Here is a 21965-nt window from a genome sequence, read left to right as displayed (position 1 = left end):
ATTTATGAAATTGGTAATTTTACCAAGAATCTCGGTAAAATTATTGAACTTTCTCGGTAATTTTACTGGACCTTGGTAAAAACACCAATATTTCTTATCGACTATGGTAGAATTACCGAGATAAAATGGCAAAGTTACCGGGAATTGATTACCAATAAAAATGGTTTTCTTACCTGAAAAAAACAGTAAAAATACCGGTTTTTAGGTAAGCTTACCAGTCTGTCTTGGTAAAATTACCAATAATTGGTAACAAAAAGTGAGATGGTAAAGGTACCAACGGACCTTGGTAAAAACGCCGAGAATTTTTTTTCAGTAACTGTACTCCAATCCGACAACATTTCGCAAATAGGTAAAATCTCTGGCTTATATATGCCCAAGGCAATTAGTCAAATCAGGCATTTTGTCTGTCAAATGCCTAGGCAAATAGTCGAATTTTGACAGTTTACGGAATCCTGTAAATTTATGGCGAGGAATTTCACGGGTTTGCAATAATTTAGGAAAAATACCTCTTTAAATTCACGAACTATCCTTGTTCCTTATTTTTTACATGCCTGTAGTACTTTAAATGTTAACATTTTAAAAACTCTTTGATTTATGACGTGCTGAAAATTTCATGAGAAATGTGCACTCAGGATCTTAAAATCGTTTAAAGCACTATTGTATGCTGCATATTTTTACAAAGAATTCTTTCTCTGTGGAGCAGCAAATTATTTTGTCTAAAATTAGGATAAAAAAATCAAAATTTCAATCTAAGTAAGTACATTCGACTATTTGTCAACTTATACGCACGCGCCAAGAAACTTGTGTGCGTTCAATAACACTGGTTGACAAATATTTTTTTAGATTTGCTGCATATGTGTCTACTAATCGAAAATATTTTAGCGCTGACTCCGAAAATTACCTCCGTTTCTATGGGTCAGCTCAAGTATCCCCGGAAAAATCGGAATTTCCTTCAAAAATTGAGCTTTTCCGGAGAAAAATGAATTTTTCGGAAAATCTGTGAACGACGGAGAGGAACTAAAGTCGTTTTCAGATTCAGCAACCAAAATTACGTATGGAACCATGTATTGATTGCCAATTTAAGTTTCCTTTTTGTTCCTGATATCAATGTTTTTCTGGACAACAGTATTCCTTTCCGCTCGCATAACCCTATGTAGGTAAAGGTCATCCGAATGTTTAGCGTCGAAAGGAGGGAGACAATTTTAATTCTCAGGTAGGTAGGGGAGATATTCCCACTAAATGTTTGCAGCTGAAGCCGAAAATGACCCTTGTATTCATCTAAAATCAACCAATTTTTTTAAAAATTGATTTTTCCAAAAAAAGGAAGAAAAAAGCGTTTTTCAGCTTATAAAAATCCACAATTTTTGGAAACATGATTTTCCGAAGGTTTTGGAAGACAACGAAGGTCATTTTTGGCTTCAGAGACAAAAATTGACTCGGGATAGCTCCACTTGTCACCAGAGAAAAAGCAATTTTTCCTTCCTATCCGACGCAAAACCATCGGATGTGCATGGTGTTGGTTATATGAGCAAAAAGGAGCACTTGTCCATAGAAGCTTCAATATTAGGAACAGAAAGGAAACTTAAATAGGCAATCAATGCATGATTTCTTAGGTAACATTGGCTGCTGGATTCGAAAACGACCTTCAGTTTACTCTTTCAAGCACAGATTTTCCGGCAAATTTACTTTTCTTTGGAAAAACAGCAATTTTTGGGGGGAAATTCCGATATTTCCGTGATTACAAGTTAACCCAGGGAGAAGTAGATCATTCCCGGACTCAGCGCTTAAAATCGCCTCGGAATCAGTTCAAACATTGCAGGCAAATTTACCCGCACTGGAGAAAAAAGTCGATTGGATCTAGAGTCCAGACTCTTGAAAACAACGACAAGAAGAAATACTCTTGATTCAATCGGGATTTTGCTTAAATTGAGAGCCAATTCTCTTAATTTGAGCAGGTTTCCTTTTGATTCAAGCAAAAATCCGATTGAATCAAGAGTGTTTTCGCTTGTCCTTGTTTTCAAGAGTCTGGGCTCTAGATCGCAAGCGATTTTTTTTTCTAGTGGCGTGTTGACTACTTTGATATCAACCGACTTTTCCTGCGTGCCACGCGCCAACATCGAGCTATCGAATCTCCGGTCGATTTTTGCCCTTGAAATATGGGGCAATATCACCCGATCGAAGCTGGTTGATCGTTCGAGAAAACTCTTTCCGAATCGAAGGAGACGAAATTTCGGCAGTGGGCCTGATCTGAGTGACCTCCTTAAATACGCGCTGAATCGATACGACCCGTTTAGTCTTAGTGTTGGTTTACGTGAGAGTGCCGCTCAACCAGGTAAGCTCTTGTATCTTTGTGGGGGGCCGAAAATCCTCCTTAATAGTGTCAGATCATAAGAGTTAGAGTCCCTTTATACCCAGAGTTAAGACAACTCACTTTTGGTTGGGCTAAAAGTGGCCTAAAAAAAATCCAATTCTGATTGGTTCTCGCTCATGGAGGCCAAAACGAGTGCACAAGATGGCGGTACCTCGAATGTGAACAAGAATAATGAAAATATTACCTAATTGTGGTTTATCAAGAGTAAATTGTTATTCCATCGGTCCAAATGAGAATAGATTAAGAAATTATTCACAAACCAATCTCATTTTCTTTTTAATGATCATTTGTTGATGTTGTGTTTTTGGTGACAGACATCGCAGGATTCCTGATCCTTATCCCTCAATATCGTTCGTTTGGGTGCACTCGTTTCGGCCTCCATGGCCAGCCAAGGCCGGCTGCCAGTCAGCTGATAATCGAGTTGTCTTAACTCTGGGTACAAAGACTCTAGTCAGATCATAAGAGTAACACGTAACAGCGGCGAGGCGTGCTTTGCGATACATCGATTGATCTGCTATTTAAAGCTACGGAGAAGGATCGATAGGGTGTTCGCAACGAACACCTTGATAATCGATTCTTTACTATAGCTTCAAATGGGGAAAAATCGATCATCGATCATTCACGCCTCGCCACTGACACGTAACGCACAAGTCTGGGGCGCGAAGCGCCTTTGGGGGTTGAACTGCGAAGCGGGCAGCACGAAGAAAAATCTATGGCTTTATAAACCACCCTGCTAAAAATGGTGAGTACAAATGAGTAGAAAATCATAGTCATATGAATAGAATGCAATTCATATGATTAGAATTTCAACTCATATGAATAGAATTTCAACTTATACGAATAGAATTCAACTTATATGAGCAGAATTTCTTTATTCACTTTTCGCCGACTCATATGACTAGAGATTCCAACTCATATGACTAGAGATTTCAACTCACATGAGTTCAGCGTTGAATCTACCGTATCCGATATCTCAGAAACTAGTCATCGCATCAAAAAAATTATAAGAACAAAATGTTCTTATTTTTCAAATTTACTTGTCATGTCGGTGTCTCCTGGTCAAAAACACCACTTCTGAAAAATGAAAAAAATTGAATTCATATGAGTTGAACTTTTCTTCTCTTATGAGTAGAATATTTTAGTGATATGAGTAGGATTTCTACTCATGTAAGTAGGAAATTCTACTCATGTGAGTCGGCGAATCCTGAATAGCCTACTCATCATTTTTAGCAGGGCAATTAGTGCCTGGTGGTTCATATGGAACACCACTAATAGTCGAGAATAAACTAATGATTCTCGGTCTGTGAACCATACGAAGATATCTCATACCATACTAAGGTGTATATCGACGGTGTAAGTCGGCAATCAAATATCTCGGTTTGCGACGTCGCAGACTTCCTGTCATACTTTATTTTTAAACGGAAAACTATTCAGCGGCAATTCTTTAAAACTGCCGTGATTTTTCTTCTCTGTGCGAAGAAAATTCTTCAAAAACTTCAAGAATGATGTCAATTTGTCCTCCTTTAAAATAATAACAAAGAGGCGGAGATTTTCAGACACCGCAAACGAGTTATGTGTATTTTCTTCCGCTGTTTTTTGCGATGCGCATTTCGGATGCAACTTCATCATCAAATTTTTGTAGACACAACACTTCGTCGTTGACCTCACAAAAAACGTAACTTCATTTCAAAGTTGCCAAATTTCCCCTCGCAAATTGCATTTTTTCCAGGAGAATCTTTGTCTTTTTTTACTTAAAATCACGCTGATTTTTCCTCTTATCCCATACGAAAATAAAAAAAAATTGACATAAGTACACACTTGTACGTTCGTGTGAAAAATAATATTGTTTGAGTCAACTTCGCAACCTTGGAATTGAGTTACGCTCCTTCGTGCGAGAAATGTTATCTACCCTTATCTACTCTGTCCCTTATCTACTCTGTCCGTTATCTACTCTGTCCGTTATCTACTATGTCCCTTATCTACTCTGTCCCTTATCTACTCTGTATTCTGCCGTGCTAAGGCAAAACGCCGTATAAACCTTCAGGCGTTGCCAAATTTCCCTCGAAAAATCACTAATTTTCAAGATCATTTGTGAACATTTTTCTTTCGATTTCTCAAGAAATTTAGTTTGCAATTTGATTGGAAATATCTGAAAATTTCAAGGAAAAATATTGATAACTTTCTTAAAAAATGAATATTTTCCGAAAGGAAATTGGGCGACTCTCAAATGTTCATACAGCGTTCTTCCTTAGCTCCGCAGCACTATAAGCACGCGTTTAGCACTATTTTAGCATTCGTTATATTTTAATCATTATTCAGTCGAAAAAAATGTCATGTGTCGTGTCTACAAAAATTTGACGAGCGAGAATACCCGATAAAAGGGCCAGCGTAATTTGCATCGCATAAACCAGCGGAAGTATAATCGGGAAAACAAGAGGATAGTTAAGTTGTTCTATGATTTGACAAAATTAAGGGTAAGTAGGGCCTGACTCAAAATTTGCAATATCTACAATAAATTTTCTTTCGTTTTGTGTATTTTCGCAGCAAAAAATCACTGAGATCTTCGGTGAGGATTGATTTCCGAAGTTAAACCGCTGAATTTTATTCAAGGTTCAAAAAATTGTCCTGTTCATGATGCTCCATCAAAGGCATTCTTATCCCTCCTGTAATCACCTAACCCTGGTAAAAATTGGCGATAAGAGCTGCGTTTCAAAATACCATAGGAATTCTTATAGCCGGCTAAAGAAGGCTACAGAAAATCATATAGCTGGCTGTAGAATGCGGAGAAAATCATACGGCCGGGCTATACGAAGCGATAAAAAATTATGCAGCCGGGCTATAGTTCCTATCGTCGGGCTTTACACTTTATCGCCTGGCTGTTGCTTTTTCGCCATCGATTATAAAAGGCTATAAGAAATTGTGTAGAAATTTGTGTGCTTTGGAAATCATTAAGTTTGATACGGAACCACCTTAATATTTACAAAACACTCATTATATTTCCCTTTAATACATATTTTTTTTCATCAATTAAAATGAGAATAATCCATACAGGATGTGCAAACATTTCAAAATCATGAGTTGAATAACGCTGACTCCGCCAGATTAAATATTAGAGACTAACACAAAGCGGAGCGGCGACGCACTGGCGCCTACAAACCTAACAGGGATACTTCACGCATTGCGCAACGCGTGAAGTATCCCTGTTAGGTTTGTAGGCGCCAATGCGTGTTTCGCGCTGGCTGCCCGCCTGCCGCCTCCATTGAATACTTCATGCCGTTTATGCAGGGTCGGACTGGCTCGCATCTGAGGGCGTAGACCCTTGGCTGGTTAAAGGGGCGTAATGTGATATTTCCTGGTAGGGCATTCTCTACATGGTAAGGGGTTCAGAAAATTTGTGCAAATCAGCATAAGTTTACGCTATTTTCAGGTCCAAAGTTTATTGATCGCACGGAGTAAAAAGTGCAAAATTGAACGTGAAGCACAGCATTGAGAGCTCACGCTTCGCGTCATCGCGCCTTCAATTTTTTAGATGCGGCATGGACGTCCATCAAGTACGAATAGTTGTATCTCTGCGCCGTCGTTAACGCGCATCCTTTCCCTCGCTTTATCTCCATATTGTGTTCGTTTGCGTTTGTCTTATTTGTAATGTTGCTTCAAACTAGAGCAGAGCATTGCGAGTTCACGACTCACGGCATCGCGTCTTACACTTTTCATCTGCAATGTGAACATCCATCTTGCGCAAATAGTTGTATCGCGTTTACATTTTAGACGTTTCTTATTTTTGAATTTCGAGATAAGTTAAGATCAAGTTTGCCAGAGCTATGCTATAGTATGTCCAAATCAATAGTCATTTGAAAAGGAGGAAATATGTTTAAAGGTATAAATATGTCTAAAAATCGAACCGAACATCGCTTCTAAGGGAGTTACACATAGCGAATGAATGAGGGGGATGATAAAGCGCCTATATGTCAAGAAGGTGAAAATTTCACAGAAAATTGTTTACGCCTCAGAAAGTAGTTCTTGGACCTCTGTTCCCCATTATCATGCGTTAAAGCACCCTTCTTTACTCCTAACCCTCTCTTCTTCCGTTCATTTAAGAAATTTTTCTCACATATTCTCGGTCGTAATTTTTTCTTCTTATTTTGCTGTCTGTGAGAGGGGCGCGTTTTCGGCGCGCAAAGGGGGCGTATCTGCCAATGGCAGATCGGCCTTATGGCCGGTCCAAGCAGCCTGCGTTCATGGTTTCGTCGGTCTATTTTAACGTCGCTTACGATTTTTGTCCACACGGCTTACGAAAGTTCCGCGATGTGCTCAGGTCCCTTCTATCACATATACTCAAAGTGTGTATCTGTTGTCCGACAGGATGGTGGAAACAGCGACGGAGACCTCTTGCAAGAGCCGGACGTCGAGTCCCGCGATGGACGAGCCTCCGAGGAAGGACATGGACCCGAAGAACACAAACCTGCAGAAGGACGACTACATGGACTTCGAGGACGACATCAACGACCTGGTCCGCTCGATGCCGATCCGCCGAGCGGAGGACCGACCCCAAACCGAGATCGTCTGGATCCCGAACGCCCTCGGATTCCTAGCGCTCTACGTGGCGAGTCTCTACACGATCTACCTCTTCTTCTTCGACTCCAAGTGGCCCACGAAAGCCTGGAGTAAGTGCCATTGCGACTCCCTCCCGCGCGCGAGACCCCGCTCAGCGCCGTCGTCGAGAAGGGGATCGTCGACTTCCTGCGCTTCGTCTGGTCCAACAAGACTTTCGTTCTCATGATCGTGTCCGCGGGGTGGTCCCTCTTGAGGATGGCCAACGTCCCCGCGATAAGGCAGTTGTTGGCCGGGTTCCGCGTCCTTTTTGTTGCTTTGATGGACGGATAGAATCTAGGATAGATCCTAGAGCCAGAGGATATTTGGACCGCGTTAAACAGGAAGGAACCAAGCCACATCAGCTATTGCCAAATTTAATTGGGCAATTTAATTTTTTACAAAAAAACGATGTGCACGATATCATGACCAAGCAATTGGTATGGTATGGGCATGTGCAGAGAATGGCTGATACCAGGTTGCCGAAGAAGGTGTTGGAGTGAAATCCCCCAGGAAGGCGACGGAGAGGACGTCCAGCCAAACGGTGGGTAGAGGGCATCCATGAAGAGATAGAGAGATGCCAGCTTCCGGAGGATCTCTGCCATGACAGATTCCTGTGGAGAATAGGCGTCGCAGAGCGCCCAAGCGCGCCGTAAAAGCGGCTCATACATACATACAAAAAAACGGTTGTGCGGATTTTTGTGTAAATTTCACTGAAAATTCTCCATGGTGCGAAGCAAATCCCTTAAAATTTTCAAAGATATCCGAACAACCGTTCTCTCGTAAAACATTTAATTGCCCAGTTAAACTTGGCAATAGCTGATGTGGCTTGGTTCCTTTCTGTTAAACTCGGTCCATTTGAATCAATGAGAACGATAACACACAGACTCGAAAAAATGAAAATAATGAAGACCAGTGGCGTGGCGTGCTTTGCGATACATCGATTGACCCACCATTTAAACCTATAGGACAGGATCAACATACAGGGTGTTCGCAACGAACACCTTAATGATCGATTCTTTACCACAGCTTCAAATGGGGAACTATCGATAATCGATCATTCACGCCACGCCACTGATGAGGACACACACAAAACTGCACAGGAGGAAAATAATTTAGTCTAAGAAAAAATTAATGGTGCCGAAGGACAGATACTTATGGACACTTTTTTTTCCCTGCTGGTTTTATGGCTTCGTGTCTAGCACCTTCAGCCAACTTAGGACTATGTTCATTGTCCATAGACATCGAGGGATTTAGGCACATCCATGCTCCAGGCTTCAAATTTTCAAATTTTCAGGGATTAGGGCCGAGGAGAATCTGTTTCAGCAGATCTACTCGTCAATTCTGTGAAAATTAGACGCCACCACCGGGATTCGAACCCGGGACGTATTGACCTAAAGTCAGACGCGCTGACCACCAGGCCAACCGGCCGGCTTATGGACACTTCAAAGGTCCAAATTGGAACGGACATGCTAACTTCAATGACCTTTATGAAATTGACGGTCTTTAATGGAAATCGAGGATTATTGAGTTACCTAGTTGGTGTATTTTCGTTCTCACTGATTCATTTAGTGGCTAAGTCGTGACACACGTTTTGACAATTTCAATCTGCACTGACAAAGATAGTTGGGTAGTTATTGAATTGGACGTATTTCTGCGTTCCCAAACACAAGTTTTGGGGACTTAGATCAATATCTTCAATTGAACGTATTTCTGCTAAACGGAACTATGTGCATTAAGACGTGAGCCCTGTTATGCATATATTCTTATGGGTCTCAGGGCTCATGTCTCAATGCACATAGTTCCGTTTGGCAGAAATACGTTCAATTGAAGATATTGATCTAAGTCCCCAAAACTTGTGTCACGAGTTTGTCCCTGAATGTTGTGGGGCTCTTGGACTATAAGCAAATGTGGTGAAAACATTAACACAAAATTTTCCTTGATTAAAATTTGGACCGCGTTAAGCAGGAAGGAGCCAAGCCACGTCAGCTATTGCTTTTAATTGGGCAATTTAGTATTTTACCTGAAAACGGTTGTGCGGATTTTTGTGCAAATTTTTGTGAATTTTCTGCATAATACGAAGCAAATTCTTCATAATATTCAAAGGATTCTGCATAAACGTTCTCTTGTGGAAAAAATTATATTGCCTGGTCAAATTTGGCAATTGCTGATGTGGCTTGGTTCCCATCTGCTAAACGCGGTCCATTTAATGGACCCCTAGGCAACGTGTGAATTCCAGCACTGTGAAAAAATTAAAATTTCATTTCAAATTAAATTTTCAAATTAAAACTCATTAAAATTTCACGCAGAACACGAATAGTACAACGAAAATTATCGAAAGTATCTCCTAACCGTCATTATTTTGGTTTTTCGATGCATTCATTCTACGCATTAAGATCAAAAGGAACTATAACTATTCCAATATGAGCCCTGAGGTCTAGAAGAATACACACTAGTCAGGGCTCATGTCGCAGTGAATAGAGTTCCCTTTGATTTGTCCAATTCAAATTTCCCGCTTATAGAGAAAACTATAACCTATATTTGAGCTAATGTTACCATGACAGTCTCTGCGGTATGAAAATATGACAACCTTAATTCCGTCGCTTTGGTTCAGCTGTTGCGCGTTGTTTACACTTTGAACAACACAGGGTGGGGAAGGAATATTGCTCATAGAGAAGTCCGCAAAACAGTTTAATAGAGCTCTTGCATGTGTCAGGAATTTGCGATTTATATAATTTATCTTACGTAAAATTTCTTGAGACACACGATGGTGCCGCTGGTTTTCTCTGAAATCATCTCTAAAGCTCAAAAAAAAAACCTCTCAAAGTTGAGGCCGTAATGAAAGAGATATCCCACGCTACACTCAGAGTCCACCTTATATCAAGACAAACTCTCTATGCAAAGATAGGGAGCAAATACATTAGCAAGGTTGCCGTGTTTTCCTTTTTGGAGTGCACAAACAAAGTGGCAACCCTGTTCATGTATTTGCTCCCTATCTTTGCATAGAGAGTTTGTCTTGATATATAGGTGGACTCAGAGAGTAGCGTGAGATATCTCTTCCATTTCGGCCTCAACTTTGAGAGTTTTTTTACGGTTTCAAGATGATTTCAGAGAAAACCAGTGGCACCATTGTGTTCCTTGCGATATTGTAAGATACATAAGAAAAGATGCCTTTGCTCCTATATTGCGCTTTATGAATAAATTTATCAGTTTGAAATGGTGGCTGTTTAGTTTCTTTCTTCTTGGATTTAATTTAAGCAAAATGTAATGAAAACATGAAAATGAATCTGAAACATTGAAGTTATAGTATAATGACACCTGGTGCGTAGTGACAGCAAGGAAAGATATAGAAAGAGAGATAGGAAGATCTTTAGAAGTTTTCAATTTCATCGGGAGGCAATGCACGGATGAACATACGGAAAAGAAAACGAAACCTAAACTTAGAAATTTCAAAAGACCCGTTTTAAAAAAATAAAAAAATGAAAACTTTGTTTCCTGCCAAAACTACAAGTTTTCCCTGCTTACACGACAATGAATGAACGCAATTGTGTCTCTGTTTGGTACTGACTAGACTCATTTAGTTACTTTTAGAAAAATTTCAATATTTCTATGGTTTCTGATGATATTAAAAAAAATCAACCCTCTCATCTCCTAAAGTTACATGGCTCTCCTTGGATCTACATACTATCCTTTTCCAAATAATGAAACCTCTTGAATTCATCAAATTAATTCTCAAAACAATAATCTGGAAATTCTTTGTCAAAACGAATCATTTTATTTCTTATGTCATTAAATATATTTTGAGGAAATTCATTCTAACTGAATTCATCGAATTAAAATTTAGATAATCTAATTTCATTGAGCTTGATTTTTGAGAAGGGATTAGAAGAGATTATGAGACATGTTCGACAACCTGCTACGGTACCTGCTGTTATGGTAGGTTTAATTTTAAATCGTATTTATGACATTTACAGCCAGTTCAATTGGCGGGCTAGTTGTTAAAATTGATAGGCAAAGCTATAGACAAAAATGACACAGGAACTAGGAAGTATAGAGCGATCCCCTAGGTTGAAATGGGTAGTTCTTGTAGACTAAGGGAGAAAATTATGGACTAATAATCGGGTCTCCCGTGGGTTGTCGTTAGTAAGTCTCTTACCTACCTCCTTCGTTCAGCGCAACCACCGGCTTCCACCAATTGGATTCCTCCATATACTTTTTTTCTTGTCTATCACTTTGTCTACCAATTTCAAGAATCAGCCCGCAGATCATTAAGTTACATTAAGCTCGAACGGAGTAAAAGAGGTTCAAAGGTCATTCCTTTTAAAAGTCGGGAATGGACCGAGTTTATCAGAAAGGAGCCAGGTCACATCAGCTATTTTTAATTGGGCAATTTCATTTTTTACAAGAGACAAAGTGCAGATTCCTTCGAAAATTTTAGGGAATCAGCTTTGTACTGTGCAGAAAATTCACTAAAATTTGTATAAAAATCCGCACAACCGTCCTTATGTAAAAAATTGGATTGCCCAATTGAATTTGGCAATAGCTGATGTGGCTTGGTTCCTTCCTACTTGACGCGGTCCAAATTAAGTTCAAAACCTATTTTTATATTAAAAAATTTAGTCTTGACTTTGAATTTTCGATAGGAAAAAATATGGAGCTTGTTAAGCTGAGAACTACTCCTTACTCATTTCTCTTGAAATGTGACTTGGTTCTACTATGAGAAATTCAGTCCATTTGGACGTGAAAGCTTTGGATGAGATGGCAAGTCTATTGATAGGACCCTATTTGATTTACAGTGATTCTATTGATGGTATTTGCTGGACTGGTGACAACCATGGGTTCCCACAGACTGTTTACTCATCGAAGCTACAAAGCTGTTCCCGGGCTCAGGGCGTTCCTAGTATTCAGCCAAGTTCTTACCGCACAAGTATGTTCTACTATATTCTCCTATACAGTTTCCTCCAGAAAGTCTTTGTACACGTCGCAAGCAAATAGTAAAATCAGGAATTTTGTCAAATGCCTAGGCAAACAGTCGAATATTACACGAGGGCTGAAATTCTGATTCATTTCCTCATTTTGGACAAAATAATTCATTGCTCATGTAAGAAAGAATTCTCTGTAAAAATGTGCATGACATAAAAGAAATTTCAACGATTTTTAGCACTAGAGATCTCTTCGGAAAATTTGATTTTCAAAAGAAATGTTTAACATTTGGCAAAGAGGTGAATTTTACCTTGATTCAATGATAGGAAGAACTTTCAGGCATAAGCTTGTTTGCTGGCGTAAATCACACTTTGACGATGAAACTGCAAAAAACAGGATTGCCACAGAATTTAGAAAATGAAATTCCCTGACATTTCTCTGACATTTTCCTGATTGCCCTGACACATTTTGGTGATATTCCCTGACAATTGAAGATGTGACGGATGGCTAAGAAGGCATAATTGAAAATAGTTTTCAGGCAAAATTTCTTGTTCAAAATCTCAAACCCATTCTAGGAAGAAAATGAAGGCGATTTAACAAATTTTCCCTGACATTTTCGTCATTTTTCCTGTCATTCCCGGTTTTCCCTGACTGTGGCAACCCTGAAAAATGCGTACCTCGGTTGCGGGGTTTCGAAATCTCCGCTATAATTTTATTTTTTAAAAAAGGAGACCAAACCAACATCATGGCTTGAGGTAATCTTAGAATATTCTTCATAAAGAGAAGAAAAATCACTGAAATTTTCAACAAGTTACGTCGAGTAATTTTCATGAAAAAAATAAAGTATGACAGGAAGTCTGCGACGCCAGAAACCGAGATATGCATCAGTGGCGTGGCGTGCATTTGCGATACATCAATCGATCTGTCATTTAAACCTATGGAAAATGATCAATATGTAGGGTTGTAGGGTGCTCGCAGCGAACTCCTTAATAATCGATTCTTTCCATCGTTTCAAAATGGGGAAATATCGATAATCGATCACTCACGCCTCGCCACTGATGTGCATTTCTGCCGTTTCACCATCGACTTAACGAGGTTGTAGGGATGCTTAAGTTTGTAGGGTAAATGAAGTTCATTCAATTAGTCGATTATGTAAAATGCGTACTTCGAAGTTTGAATAGTGGTATCATTCAGTTTCGCGTTCAAACAATCAGTCTGCACTCCAGTAATCCCATCTCGATGAATGTGGGTGATCAAAAAGGCCTCATTAAATGAAGAATTGACATGAGTGAATCAGTGATGTAGGGCTAATATTTCATCCATCCTGTTTTCTTCAACTGTTTGCAAATTTTCAAAAGTAACGATTCACTTTAAGAGTGCCTTCATCTCGAGCGGTCTTTAACTCATTTAGACAACTTCTGAAAGAGATTATTGATCTTTAAAGATCAAAAGAAAATTTCAAAAAATTACCACTGAAAACAAAGGGATGGGTGAAGTTTTCTGCAAATTAAGTTCTTATTTTCTAATTCCCCTCACCCACTCATTATGCCATTGAACTTCCTCTATCATCATTTTATGATGGCGCGACACAGATTTTACGCTCCTTGCTTCAGAAAGTACACCACGCAAGACAAAGAACAGGGATGTAAAAGAGCCTCCCCAAAAAAGGGCCTTTTTTGGCCCCTTTTGTGAAACTCGGGGATTTCATTCAAATGTGGCCTAAACGAAACCTTATGATGACCCAAGACTCCAGTAAAAATTTTAGCTTGAGTATACGTCTGGTTTCGGAGATACAACGTTGCAAAGTTTGCATATTTAAGCTTTAAAAATCTTCATATTTTCAAATATTATCTTCCTAAAACTAACATGAGAGTGAACTTTACAATACTGAAACAAAGCGTAAATGAAGCATAATGATAAAGCAAGTCTCCAGTAAAAGTTTCAGCTTATGTATGACCCCTGTTTAGGTAGTGCAACGTTGCAAAGTTTACCTTTCTGAGCTTTAAAAATACTCATATTTTTGAGTTTCTTATTTAAAAACCAATTTTAGTGAATGTCCAATTGTATTTTGTGGCACGAAATTAACCCCTAGTGGTACTCGTGGATGCATAGTGCATTGATGTAAGGCTACAATAATTTCAAGTAACACAGCGTTGCAAAGTTTACATCTTATACCTCTGAACATGTCTTTTCTATTGTTTTTTTATTAAAAAAAAACTTCGATCAAACATGTCTCGGTATTTTAAAGCAAAATGTTAGGACTCTAGTTAGAACTAGATGACAATTGGTATAAAAAATTACACTGTTGCCTATTTTTTTGTTTTCCTTCAACATTTATACATAAAATAATTTTAAAATTAGGATACTTCCAAAAATAATAATCTGATTTCAAAATCAAATTCAAGAGACTTTGTCATGCTTAATGGAATACTCATCATCAGCGTTTCTTTCAAAATCCAACAAATTCTGCCTCGCCATAGTTGCCAATTCGACCTTTTGTTAAGAAAAATTAAAAAATAAACATAGAATACGGAATATTTCGAGTTTTTTTAAGTATAAATTAATCTTGATCTAGAGAATACATTTATTACGCCTTGAAAAAATAATGCGTTCATCCATTGCATCCGTTCTTGTTCCTTTAGTGTTCATTTAATCATTTATTTGTTTTTTCTTTTTTTTTCTTAATGTTAAAGTTTAAGATTAGCGACAGTGTCAAGAGTGTCAAGACATTGTCCATAGATTTGCAGGCAGAACTTGTACCGATGTGTGATAAATTCATGCAAAAAAAAAAATAAATATAAAAAATGAAAAAAAAATGAAGAAAAAAATAAAAAAAATTATAATTGTTATTTAAAAAATGTAAAAACATTAAACATGTAAAAAAAATAAAAAATAAAATAAAAATTAAAAAAGTAAAGCAAAGTTATAAAAAACAAAAATCAAATATCAATTCTTAGAGGATTCCTTATTTTAATTTCTCATTTATTTATCGTTTTAAAAGAAGTATTAATAAACTTGATCATAGTATTTTTGCCAATACCAATTGTCACTCGGAACTGACATCAACCCTCGATATTTTGCCTTGATATCAGGTATTACATTCATAGACGTCATCTTTAACTACCATAAATAATAATTTCAAGAGTTTAACGTTGTTAGCTTGGCAACGCTGTACCACCACCAATCAAAGTATCCCTGTTTATTCGAACATACATCTACAAATGACACGTGGGTAGATTTTACTCCTCAAATTCGAAAACAAGATCCACGAAAATCGCTCTTTAAACGCGGAACTTCAAAATATAAACATTTTTAAAGCTCAAATAAATAAACTTTGCAACGCTGTATCATTGAATCTGTGCTTACGCTCGCGGTAAGGCCTACATGGAAGACGTATCTTAATATAAAATTACACCTAAACCCCATAAACATATATTTTGGTGATCAGTAAGTTCGTCTTTTTATAAAAAAACTAACCAAACTGAGCATTTTTTATAGGTCTTTGGTGTCAACTTTGCAACGTTGTATCAAGAGAATTAGCAGTATTATTGTATCAATAGATGTATGCATTCAATAATAAGACTAAATGTTGGTTAAATGTCACAAAATATCATAAAATGTCCGATGGAGGTGTTTTCGAAAATAAGATACTTGAAAATATGCGAATTTTTAAAGCTTAAATATGCAAACTTTGCAACGCTGCATCTCGGAAACTAGACGTATACTCAAGCTAAAATTTTTACTGGAGGCTTGTCTCACCATAAGATTTCATTTCAGCCGCATACGAATGAAATCCCCGAGTTTCAAAAAAGGGGCCACTTTTTGGGAGGCTCTTTCTACGATCCTACGATCCCAGAATTGCCAAGTCCCTGTGTACTTCAGTCGGAAATGGTGTAAGCACAGCGCAGTAGGCAAGACACCGAGTAGAGGAATTACGAATTTTTGACGAGTAAAGTGCGCACCGTGGTGTGCGCGCAATGCTTGAAGTATCCATGCAGTCTTGCAGGCGCGGACATGCGTTTAGTGCGGACTACGTTTAGTGCGATCATTTAAACTCGCGCAGTCAGCGTTTATAAACTTGTAATTTTGAAGTTTTTGCCCAGGTACACTCTGTATGGAGTTTTGGACCATTGTAATTTAAGATGACGAAAAATTAAAAAACTACTAACATCCAGCTCATTTTTAGCGCGTGACAATTGAATCAGTGAGAACGAAAACACTCCAATTCGAAAAAATGAAAATAATCAAGACACACGCAAAACTGCACAGTAGTTGAAGAAGTTAATTGGCACACGAAAAAGATTTTTGGCGCCGAAAGACAAGTACTTAGGGACACTTTAAAGGTTCAAGTTGAAACAGGTGCGTTGATTTCAATGACTTTTAGGAAAACTAACTCTCTTTGATGAAACTTGAGCATTTATGAGTTGAGTTGTTGTGTTTTCGTTCTCACCGATTCAATTCATTTTGTAGGTAGTGACAGTAAGTACCTTTCGCGATCGTTGCAACCCCCTCCCAGTAATCCGTTGCGTGACTTGCAACTGAGCTATCTTTTGGGGTGTTTTCAGAACTGCCTGTGGGTGTGGGTGCGGGACCACCGGCAGCACCACAAGTACAGCGACACGGACGCCGACCCGCACAACGCCAGCCGCGGGTTCTTCTTCTCCCACGTCGGCTGGCTCATGGTCCGCAAACACCCCGACGTCATCGCCAAAGGGAAACTCGTCGACATGTCCGACATGAACGCAGACCCGCTCGTCATGTTCCAGAAAAAGTGAGTACACTCCTCCCAGTGGCGAGGCGTACTTTGCGATGTATCGATTGATGTGTCATAAACCTATGAAAAAGGATCTGATAAACAGGGTGTTCGCAGCGAACACCTTATAAATCGATTCTTTGCCACAGCTTCAAATGAGGAAATATCGAAAATCGATCATGCATGCCCCGCCACTATCTCCTGCTCTCGCCTGTGCGATCGGAGCAGGAATAGCCGTTTTGTAAAAACCGTGATGACTCCAGAGATTATGTTGTGAGAAAATGGGCCCAGTATCGTCTGAGCGGAAAATTAGATCGAGCGAATCCTCTATTCTCCTTAAAATTATAAATAAATCATCCAATTAACACGCATAAACAAGGGGGAAAAACGGAAAACGAGGCTAAAAATACACAACAAAACAGCGAAACGTTTCGGCTCAGAACTAAACCATTTTTAGTCGGAGAAAATGTAAGTGAAAAATAAAAAAAAAAATAAAAAAATACCTGCAACCTACATCATGGTGCCCGATATTCAAGAATAACAGGTGTTCCGCGTTGTTCTCGAATCTCGGCCCTCATCATGTGGGTTGTAAGTTTTTTCGATTTTTTATTTCATTTTTGACTTATTTCTCAGACAGAGAATGGCTCAGTTATGAGCGGAAACGTCTCGGTGTATGATTGTGTATTTTTAGCCATCTTTCAAGTTCCTCCTTTTATTTCCTTTCAATTTTCGGTCAATAATCGCCACTTCATATCTGTTTCCAGGTACTACAAATCCTTGTTCACCCTCCTAGCAGTGATAATACCTACAGCAATTCCATACTACCTGTGGGGCGAGGATCTGATGACGTCATTCATGATGTCGAGCTTAGGTCGAATTCACATCACAAATAACTTGGTCTGGCTTGTAAACAGCTGGGCCCATATTATTGGGACAAGACCGTACTCAGGGTAAGCGTCAATACATGCTGTAAATGGTCGCGATTTTTTAGTGACTGAAATTGCGCACAGCCATTAAAATGATGGGAATCTTTAAGTCAGCCCTTTTTAGCAACTTGATGGAGCACTTCGATGTTTTGTTTCGAATTAACTGCCCGACTCGAAAACTTAGAGAAATGTGTTTTATTTGAGAAAAGTCGTTTTAGGGTCATTCGCACCTTGTATTTATTATTCTTTTCAAAAAATGTTTTTTCCTCATTTCAAATTGACAATATAGGTAATTTTTTGTTTGTCGCCATTTTTTTTGTGTCGGAGGGACATGCGATTTATCGCATCGATTCGTTCCATAATTTCAGCTCCTTGTCATTTTTGTCGAATTCTGAGATCCCTCTTCTGTTGTCATGAGACTGAAAAATTGATGTACCAGATTTGACAAAGACATTTAATGTATTTTTAAAGGCATAGTACTTTTAGAGGAGAAATATCGCATTCAAGTGCAGTTTCGATATCAGTATCGAATGCGATATTTTTCCGCTAAAAAAAACCACGCCTGCATCACGTTGAATTTCTGTGTCAAATCTGGTACATGAATCAGGTCTCATGACAACAGATGTGCGATCTCAAAATTCGAAAAAAAAAAGACAAGTAGCTGAAATTACGGAACGAATCGATGCGATACATCGCATGTCGCTCTGACACAAAAAATGGCGTCCGTCGAATCACCTTAAGCACTTTAAGATGAAACAATAAAAAATTTGCAAGCAAAATCTCAACTTTTTCGATAATGCACTGAAAAAAAAAAAAAAAACTCCGGCCGTGGGAGCCGCAATTACGGGCTATATAGACATACCGTCCGTTCCGGGCTCAAAGGCCGACAATTCCGGCCGCTGGAGGCGTAACTTCGATTGCTCCGGGTTCAGAGGCCGAAGCTACGGCTCCAGCAGCCGGAATTTTCGGCCTTTGAGCCCGGAACGGACGGTATGTCTATATAGCCCGTAACTGCGGCTCCCACGGCCGGAGTTTTTTTTTCAGTGTGTGGGTTGGTTTCTTTCCGATAAGCTCGGTCTAAATGACGTGATTCATGTTGACAGGAGCATCCTCCCTTCGGAGTCGTTCTTCGTGGCGGTGGTGGCGCTGGGCGAGGGGTGGCACAACTTCCACCACACCTTCCCGTGGGACTACCGCACGGCCGAGGCCGGGAAGTGGCCCAACCTGACGACGACGCTCATCGACTTCTGCGCGCGGCGCGGGTGGGTCCACGATCGGAAGGCCGTCACCACGGAGATGCTCATCAACCGAGTGGTCAAGCGGGGCGACCACACGCACCCCCTCTTCGGCGACAAGACCGAGGACATCGTCGACAAGGTCAACGAGGTCAAGCTCGCCAAGGAGGTCACCGAACAACAGGTCGAGGAGGACATGAAACTCGTGGGCCGCCTCAGTGGCGATGCCAGGAGTAAAGCGTAGCATTTGGATGCCGAAAGATAAAATGGATTGCATTTAGCAAAAAGGAACCACTAGCATTGCAAGGATGTTAAGATTGTGCAACTTCATCCTTTGCAATAAAATTGCGAAAATCGTGAAAAACTATGAAATTTCGATGGTAATTTTTGTCTTAAATTCACAGTTTTTAGCGAGTTAAATAGAAACTATTAATGGATAGTTGGGTTTTTCCTCCAAGACAAAAGAAGTTGCACAATCTTAGCAGAACATTGCAATGCTAGTGGTTCCTTTTTGCAAAATGCAATCCAAATATGCCTAAAAAGGCGGCAGTAGTCTGCCGTCCCAAGGAAGAGCGTCGTATGGCCTTCAGACGTTGCCAAATTTCCTCCGTAAAAATGCTTATTTTTGAGAAAAGTTATGAATAATTTTCCTTGAAATTATCAAGAACTCTAGTTAAAATTGCGAACAAAATTATCTGAAAAATTGGAAGAAAAATGTTTACAAACTTTCCCGAAAATTCGTGATTTACCGAAGGATATTTGGCAACGCCTAAAGGTTCATACGGCGTTCTTCCTTAGCACGGCGGAGTAGTAAGCACTGCTAGGGTATGGCCCCTTCAAAAAAAAAGAAAGAAAAAGAGTAAAACGAGATCGAGGAGGAGTTGCACTTGGCTCATTATTGAAATTGACAGACAAACCGACAGACAGCGAAGACAGAAAGGAAATGGAGTGAGCCGATCTGTTGAGGCGGATGGTTGCAATGGACAAAGGAGTTATGGACTAGACAAATTAACGGCGACCAAAGACCTTATCTGCTATGCTAAGGAAAACCGCCCTCTGAGCCTTTAGGCGTTGCCAGATTTCATTTAATAAAAACCAAATTTACGGAACAAATTGTTAATATTTTTTGCCAAATTTTTCTGATATAGTTTGGTTCGCGATTTGATCTAAAACATCTGAAAATTTCCCGGAAAAATATGCATAACCTTCCGAAAAAATACATGTTTTATCCGGAGAAATTTGGCAACTCTTGAATGTTCATACGGCGTTTTTCCATAGCACGGCAGTTATGGTCAGTCCATCATTTTCCCTCTTACTGTATAAGAACCACACGTCTCAACCGACAAGATCGCTCCATTTTCCCTTTGTCTTCTTTGGACATGAAACCTTTCGGGCTGATTATTAACATTGATAGACAAAGCGACAGATGAATAAGGATTCAAGGGACCCTAGGATTTTTCGGACTCCCTCTGCTCTAAAGGAGGGTTCGGGGGAATATCCCTGGCTATGAAGGAGGATCGGGTTCCGAAGAACCTTTTCGGATAAATTTTGAAAATCGAGTCGTCTCCAAAGCAATTTTGAACTGTTTTACCCGAAAAATCGATTAAACTACGATTTTACAGATGGAAAATAGATAATGATTTTACTTTAAAAAATCACTTGTATTTCCTGGAAGAGATTAAATAGCTTTTTTGGGAGGGTGCGACAGGCCCCCCTCCCCCACAGTTTGGTGCATGTCACTTTTTAGACTTTTCATTGGGCTCTTAAGGACCAATTGTATTCTCGAAGAAGGAATGACTGATACTACCGTAAAATGCGTAATTCTTTCCAAAAACATTCAACTGAGTTTGTTTAGGGCTACTTTTTACACTAGTGGAAATGGAAAGCTAATTTAAATGTATTTCTGACGAACGGAACTACGTACCTTAAGGCATGAGCTCTGAGACCCTTAAGAATATGCGCATAACAGGACTCATGTCATAATGCTTATAGTTCCGTTTGGCAGAAATAAGTCCAAATATTTACTAATTTAAGTCTAATCGATTGCTTGATCCCTCTAAAATAGTGAACGTGTTTTGACGAGAGATTGAGCTTCAATGTTCAAATTTTACTTTCAGTGGTTTAAAAGAGCCAGCCTTACTTTAAATTTAAACCCACTTTAGTAAAGAAACTGAATTATGTAAACTTCTTCTCTTTTAAAAACCCTTTCTTTGAAAATTTTATTTGAAAATGTTGTACTTACCGTTTACACAGCGTTAATGTCACAACGTCTTGTACCGCCAAGGGTTAGAAAATATTTATTTGTGCAACTTCTTTGTCACTTCAGGGTCAAAAAAAGGAAAACTTATATTTATGTGAAGTTTTCAAAACGCCATGCGTAGTAGGCGAAAATGATGTAATTTTTACACTTGTTCCTTTTAATTTACTAAAGAGCGTAACGCCTCGCTAAGTTTTTGAGCTAAAGAATGAAATGGCAATCATTCCCATTGTTTATATCAGAATTTCCTTTGGAAAAACTAGCAACGCCTTGAATCACTGGCTTAAAGAGTAATTTGACCTCTGTGTGAATTTGATTTTGATACATTATATCGTTTTACTATATTAATTTAGGCACACTACAAAAAAGCATCAGGGCTTTTTCATCTAAAAATATTTTTAATACGTATAAAATGCTGCCGATACAGACGAGAAAAAAATATGTCATAATTTTTGCTGAAATTAAAGAATGAGAATGAGAACACTCTGCGAACAGATCATTTTAAGGGCTAAATTTCCAAATAAATTACATGTTTAAAGGTCAACTCTTTTCGGTACCCCTCAATATAAAAAACCGTAATTGTGTTTTTTATTTCTGCCGTTGAGGTTGTGATGAAATTTACGAAGCGAAATATCTCATATAATGACCATATACTGGAAATAAGTTACAGAGTATATTTTTTGATAGATAGAAATAGGTAAATACATCAATACTATCATTATAGAGTAAGGTTGTCCATTTGAAGTAAACTTAAAGTACCTTTGGTTGAAATTTCGTTAACAAGTTTAACGTTTTTGTGATAAAATGACCACAATTAATTGTTAACTGTAAGGAAATAAATTATTTAACTTAATGTAGATACTGTACCTAGTTTTAATTTTTGTAAATAAAGTCGTGTGTGACACGAAAA

At 38.9% G+C, this 21965-nt stretch overlaps 1 protein-coding gene across 3 annotated transcripts in view; it reads left to right on the top strand.

Moving 5' to 3' along the window:
* The window catches only part of LOC109038244 (acyl-CoA Delta-9 desaturase), a 62540-nt gene extending 40575 nt beyond the window's left edge, over positions 1–21965 (top strand). For 2 of the 3 annotated variants that reach the window (XM_072304668.1, XM_072304669.1), the window contains exon 6: positions 18667–21965. In XM_072304668.1, coding sequence (XP_072160769.1) covers positions 18667–19042 — 376 coding nt within the window. In that variant the 3' untranslated portion in view covers positions 19043–21965. Of the gene's footprint in view, positions 1–6733; positions 7036–11757; positions 11889–16449; positions 16656–17401; positions 17588–18666 lie in introns of those variants that run through there. The other variant, XM_019053246.2, reaches the window with a different exon arrangement.

This window comes from Bemisia tabaci, chromosome 9 (assembly GCF_918797505.1).
Source record: "Bemisia tabaci chromosome 9, PGI_BMITA_v3".
Taxonomy (NCBI): Eukaryota; Metazoa; Arthropoda; class Insecta; order Hemiptera; family Aleyrodidae; genus Bemisia; species Bemisia tabaci.
The sequence above is the reverse complement of the archived record's forward strand: the minus strand, read 5'-3'. Positions and strand labels throughout refer to the sequence as shown.